Genomic DNA, 6,361 nt, shown 5'->3' with positions numbered 1-6,361 from the left:
CTGGGGCTTGGACTCAGACTGAGAGGAGAGGCTGGGGGTCTGGACTCCTCCTGGGTCTGAGGGAGAAGGGCCTGGAGTGCAGACCTGTGGGTCCTAACATGGGGGTGGTCTGTGGGATGTGACCCCCAGTTTATTGTGCACTCTCCGCAACTCTCAGGCAGAACAGAAGCGTGGTAAGCGGCAGACGGGGCGGGAAATGAAGCTGCGGATTCTCTCTGAGCGTAAGAAGCCTCTAGACATCGACTACATGGGGGAGGAACAGCTCCGGTAGGTGCTCGGTGGGGCTCGGGGCGACAGGGGCCTGGGTATGAGATGGGTGAATAAAGGAGTTTGAACCCAGATCTGGGTGGGCAGATGCTCCGGGTCTGAGCTGCAGTGCTGTGTGACTTTGGGCGAGTGGCTTCCCCTCTCTGGGCCTCTTCGGCGTTCTCTGTGAATTATGTCACTGGTAGAGAACCTACTTTTTGTTGCTGCTGTGACCTGTAGCATCTGGCAGGTGTTAATGGAGAAGCCAAACAAGGTGACTCCCCTCCCTACAATTCAGCAGATTTTGTTAACTTCCTAATGTGCCTGGGAGCTCAGGATGGGCTCTGCCTTTTGAAGCCAGGAATTTGGGTGAGAATTTTCCAGCTAAGTCCCTCACATCTATTGCCAAGATAGCCTGCCTCTCAAGATAAGCCACAGGATGGCAGGCTGATCGGGGGCTTGCCTTCAGGAGCTTGCCTGCATCTCTATGTTCTCCGGCCTGGGCTGTGGCTCAAAATCTCAAAGCCTTCAAGGTCCTCAGGGTGGCGCAGTGACCGGGTTTGCAGCTTGCCCTGAAAGCACCTGCCGGGGACTGAGTGCCAGCTCTGCCAGCTGCTTTGCGATCTTAGGCACGATATCTGACTTCTCTGGGCCTCCCAGAGTGCTGGGATTACAGGTGGCCACATACTCATAATTAGGGTCCAATAATATTTTTGAGGTTCTCAAGTTACCTAAGTTTTCTTTATTAGATAAAAGAAACTAGAGATATAATGAGGGGCTATAAACATTTTAAAATGAAATACACCAAGGGCCAGACACGGTGGCTCACGCCTACAGTCCCAGCACTTTGGAAGGCTGAGGCAGTTGGATCACCTGAGGTCAGGAGTTCAAGAGCAGCCTGACCAATAAGATGAAACCTCGTCTCTACAAAGAATACAGAAATTAGCCGGGCATGGTGGCACGTGCCTGTAATCCCAGCTACTTGGAGGCTGAGACAGGAGAATCGCTTGAACCTGAGAGGTGGAGGTTGCAGTGAGCCGAGATGGCGCCACTGCACTCCAGCCTGGGCAACAAGAGCGAAACTCCATTTCAAAAAAAAGAAGGCTGAGGTGGGAGGATCACTAACCACTACAGCCTGAGAGACTGAAGCTGCAGTGAGCTATGACTGTGTCACTGCATTCCAGCCTGGTGACAAATCGAGACCCTATCTAAAACAAAAGAAACAAACAGAAAAAGAAAAGAAGGAAACCTGAAGGTAGGTTTTAGTCCGGGGTGATACGGCAATTCTGCAAAGTCAGAGACCCAGATTGCTGTTTTTCTCCTCCACTGCTTTTAGCCCAATCTTTCCACCCTCAAAATCACTTATAGTCCGGTATAGTTGCCAGAGCTCCAGCCATCACATTTATGACCCAGGCGGCAGAAATAAGATGCAAGAGAAAAGCCACAGTCTTTTTTGGAAGCCCCACCCAGTGACCTACTTCCGTCACATCAGCCACCCTACCTGCAAGGCAGATTGGGAAAAGTCGTTTTTCAACTCAGCCCACTGCACGAGATTCTATTTCTAGAAGAAAGGGAGAAGGGATAGCAGGTAGGCAACCAGCCACCTCTCCCAGTTTTATTTCCGTATTTTCTAGAGAAGGAAACAGCATTCCGAAGTCAAGTCACTTGACATATTCATAAAGCAGAGAATGGCACCACTGGGATTTGAACCAGGGGTTTCTAACTGCAGAGCCTGGGCTGGCTCTTTGCTTCTCTTCCTTTCCCCTCCCCTCTCCTCTCACCTTCCCTCCCCTGTCTCCTTTCCTGTCCTTTCTTTCATCTTGAGCTGATGCCCAGGCGGAAATGCAGTCATGCAATCACAGCTTACTGCAGCTTCGACCTCCCAAGTAGCCGGGACCACAGGCAAATGCCACCATGCCTGGCTAATTTTTTTTTGGAAGAGATGGTGTCTCTCTATGTTGCCCAGGCTGGTCTTGAACTCGTGGGCTCAAGCAGTCTGCCCACCTCTGCCTCTCAAAGTGCTAGGGTTACAGGTGTGGGCTGCCGAGCGTGGGTTCTTCGTCTTCTAAGAGCCCTTCTCTCCCCTTGGGAAAGGTGAGACCTCTAGCTCGGATATGGAGAAAGTAGATGTTAGAATTCTTGGCTTCAAATATTAACAAAATGATGCCATCAACACTGAACTCACAGACTCGCTGTGTGGCTTTGTGTGGTTCGCACAACCTCTCTGGGCCCAAGTTCCCCTCTGTCCCTGGGCCTCCGGCCTGGCCGGCCTGGCTCCCTGCATCACAGTTCTCCTGTCCTGCCAGGGAGAAAGCCCAGGAGCTGTCGAACTGGATCCACCAGCTGGAGTCTGAGAAGTTCGACCTGATGGCGAAGCTGAAGCAGCAGAAATATGAGGTGGGACCCAGCTCTGCAGGGAGGGAGGGTAGGGCTGGGCTGGGAGGGACCAGCATGTTCCAGGTGGGGTGGGTGGCCCATTCCCACATCCCCTCTGGCCGTCCCAGCATCTGCCTTCTGCCTCCGCAGATCAACGTGCTGTACAACCGCATCAGCCACGCCCAGAAGTTGTGAGTGTAACCCTGTCTGAAGCCCTTGCTCTTGTCCCACTCCCTCCCCGCGCCCCACCCTCCCGCTGACTCTCAGGCCTGTCTTTCCCTCCTTCTGTGGGCTCCATCCCCTGCTCCTCTGGGTTTCTGCTCCTTTCTCTTTGTCCTCCTCTCCCTGCTGTCCTCTCCCTGCTCTCGGAATCCTGGGTCTCAGTCTCTTTCTCTTCTTTTTTTGCGACGGAATCTTGCTCTGTCACCCAAGCTGGAGTGCAGTGGCGCAATCTCAGCTCACTGCAACCTCCACCTCCTGGGTTCAAGCAGTTCTCCTTCCTCAGCCTTCTGAGTAGCTGGGGTTACAGGTGTGTGCCACCACGCCCGGCTAAGTTTTGTATTTGTTTAGTTAGAGACGGGGTTTCCCTGTGTTGGCCAAACTGGTCTCGAACTCCTGACCACAGGTGATCTGCCCGTCTTGGCCTCCCAGAGTGCTGGGATTCCAGGTGTAATCCTGAGCCACCGCGCCCAGCCCCTTTTTCTATGTTCCTCTAAATCCGTGGCAGGGGAGGGGAGGGGAGGAGAGGGGCAGTCTCGTTCCTGGAGGACACTGGGCAGCGTCGGGAGACATTTGGCTCTGCAGCTGGAGAGGGGCCACAGGCACCTGGAATGCAGGGGATTCTGTCAGGATGCTGCTGAGCGTCCTATGATGCCCGACACAGGGCCCCACACAGCAGAGAACGACCTACCTGGCCCAAATGTCCATGGTGCTGAGGTTAAGAGAGTCTTCTCGCCGGGCGCGGTGGCTCAAGCCTGTAATCCCAGCACTTTGGGAGGCCGAGGCGGGTGGATCACGAGGTCAAGAGATCGAGACCATCCTGGTCAACATGGTGAAACCCCGTCTCTACTAAAAATACAAAAAATAGCTGGGCATGGTGGCGCGTGCCTGTAATCCCAGCTACTCAGGAGGCTGAGGCAGGAGAATTGCCTGAACCCAGGAGGCGGAGGTTGCGGTGAGCCAAGATCGCGCCATTGCACTCCAGCCTGGGTAACGAGAGCGAAACTCCGTCCCCCCCCCCAAAAAAAAGAGAGTTTTCTCTGAACCTCTGTTTCTCCAGTGGTCTCTCCCTTCCTTCCTCCTGTCCCTCTCCCTCCTCCTCCTCTCCAGTTTCCTGTCTCTTTCACTCCAGTCCTTCCTGCATGTTACCCACCCCTGCCCTGATCACCCGACCATTCCTCCCCCGACCCTGGCTCCCCCACCCCTGCCCTGATCACCCGACCCTTCCTCCCCCGACCCTGGCTCCCGACTCATATACATTCATCAGCTCCCCTCTCATCATCTCGCGCTCACCCCCAACTACCAGCTCTCACATGTCAGTGAGGCCTTTGGCCAACAGCCACTGCCCCCCAGTCATGGAATCCGAAAGAAATCACAGCTATTTCACTCACTGCTTCCTCTGCGTGGGTGGGGGCTAATATTTTGGGGGACGGGCTTCCTGAATTGACGGCCTGGGGCGAATCTCAGAGACTGGGGCGGCCCCTCCTTCCTGATACCACCTCCTCCTTCTACAGCCGGAAGGGGGCCGGGAAGGGCCGCGTTGGAGGCCGCTGGAAGTGAGGATGCCACTGGGATGGTGGCTCGCCCTGAGGCACCCGGGAAGCCTGGGAGTGTTTCTCCCATGAGTAGCTTGAAATAAACGCTCTCCTCAGACACCTGCTGGGTTCTCTGGTGTTATTATTGTTGATATGCAGCCTGTTTCTTGTGGTTAATTGACTTCTTATTACCAACAGGCCATTTCTTGAAAGAGTGTCACCAGGCCGGGCGTGGCGGCTCACGCCTGTAATCCCAGCACTTTGGGAGACTGAGGCAGGCAGATCGCCTGAGGTTGGGAGTTTGAGACTAGCCTGACCAACATGGAGAAACCCCATCTCTACTAAAAATACAAAATTAGCCAAGTCTGGTGGCATACGCCTGTAGTCTGAGCTACTCGGTAGGCTGAGGCAGGACAATCGCTTGCTTGGACCTGGGAGGCGGAGGTTGTGCTGAGCTGAGATCGCGCCATTGCACTCCAGCCTGGGCGACAGAGTGAGACTCCATCTCAAAAAAAAAAAAAAAAAAAAAAGAATGTCACCAGTAATCATCAAAGATGTCAGACTGAATCTTCACACACTACTGGTGGGAATGGAACATTCCACAGCTTTGCAAGCAGCCTGGTGCTCCTCAACAAGTGAAAACAGTTACCGCAGAACCCAGCAGTCCCCTTCCTACATACATGCCCAAGAAAACCAAGAACCTGTATCCACACAAAAGCTTGTACATCAGGGTTCATAGTAGCATTTTCATGTTTTAATTTCAGAGACAGGGTCTCGCTCTGTCGCCCAGGCTGGAGTGCAGTGGTGTGATCATGGCTTACTGTAGCCTTGACCTCCTGGGCTCAAGTGATCCTCCCACATCAGCCTTGGAAAGTATTGGGATTACAGGCGTGAACCACTGCATGTGGCTGCAGCATTTTTAAAAAATTGTTTTTTTCTTTTGAGACGGAGTCTTGCTCTTGTTGCCCAGGCTGGAGTGCAGTAACATGATCTCGACTCATGGCAGCCTCTGCCTCCTGGGTCCAAGAAGGTCTCCTGCCTCAGTTTCCCAAGTAGCTGAGATTACAGACATCCGCAACCATGCCTGGCTAATTTTGTATTTTTAGTAGAGACAGGGTTTCACCATGTTGTGTTGGCCAGGATGGTCTCGAACTCCTGACCTTGTGATCTGCCCGCCTCGGCCTCCCAAAGTGCTGGGATTACAGGCATGAGACACTTTGACCAGCCTTTTTTTTTGTTTGTTTTTTTTTGAGACAGTCTTGCTCTGTTGCTCAGGTTGGAGTACAGTGGCATGATCTCGGTTTACTGCAACCTCTGCTTCCCGAGTTTAAGAGATTCTTTTGCATCAGCCTCTCAAGTAGCTGAGACTACAAGCACCTGCCACCATGCCCCATTAACTTTTGTATTTTTAGCAGATGTGGGGTTTCACCACATTGGTCAGGGTAGTCTCGAACTCCTGACCTCAGGTGATCTGCCCGCTTCAGCCTCCCAAAGTGCTGGGATTACAGGCTTAAGCCACTGCACCCAGCTTTTTTTTGAGACAGTCTTGCTCTGTCACCCAGGCTGGAGTGCAGTGGTGTGATCTTGGCTCACTGCAACCTCCATCCCTGGGTTCAAGTGATTCTCCTGCCTCAGCCTCCCAAGTAGCTGGAATTACAAGTATGCACCACCATGCCCAGCTAATTTTTGTAGTTTCAGTAGAGATGGGGTTTCACCATGTTGGCCAGGCTGGTCTGAAATTCCTGACCTCAAATGATCTGCCTGCCTCAGCCTCAAAAAGTGCTGGGATTACAGGCGTGAGCCACCACACCTGGCCCACAGCATTTTTCATGACAGTCTTAAGGCAGAAGCAACTTGAATGTTAATTAACTGATGAATGGATAAACATATGTTGGTTCATCCATACGGTGGAATGCTGTTCAGCCATGGAAAGGAATGACATACTGACATGTGCTGTGACATACACGAACCTTGAAAACATACTG

General features: G+C 52.8%; 1 protein-coding gene across 1 annotated transcript in view; it reads left to right on the top strand.

Annotated features, from left to right (window-relative positions):
• TNNT1 (troponin T1, slow skeletal type) overlaps positions 1-4,499 on the top strand; it is an 18,125-nt gene extending 13,626 nt beyond the window's left edge. Inside the window, exons 11-14 of the mRNA XM_037745048.1 lie at positions 158-267; positions 2,553-2,643; positions 2,773-2,813; positions 4,356-4,499. Of these exons, the coding sequence (XP_037600976.1) occupies positions 158-267; positions 2,553-2,643; positions 2,773-2,813; positions 4,356-4,401 (288 nt within the window). The 3' untranslated portion in view covers positions 4,402-4,499. The remainder of the gene's footprint in view (positions 1-157; positions 268-2,552; positions 2,644-2,772; positions 2,814-4,355) is intronic.
• Positions 4,500-6,361: the final 1,862 nt, after the last annotated feature.

Source organism: Cebus imitator, unplaced genomic scaffold (assembly GCF_001604975.1).
Source record: "Cebus imitator isolate Cc_AM_T3 unplaced genomic scaffold, Cebus_imitator-1.0 Scaffold190, whole genome shotgun sequence".
In the NCBI taxonomy this organism is placed as follows: domain Eukaryota; kingdom Metazoa; phylum Chordata; class Mammalia; order Primates; family Cebidae; genus Cebus; species Cebus imitator.
Note: the sequence above shows the minus strand (reverse complement) of the source record. Positions and strands in the feature narration are given on the sequence as shown.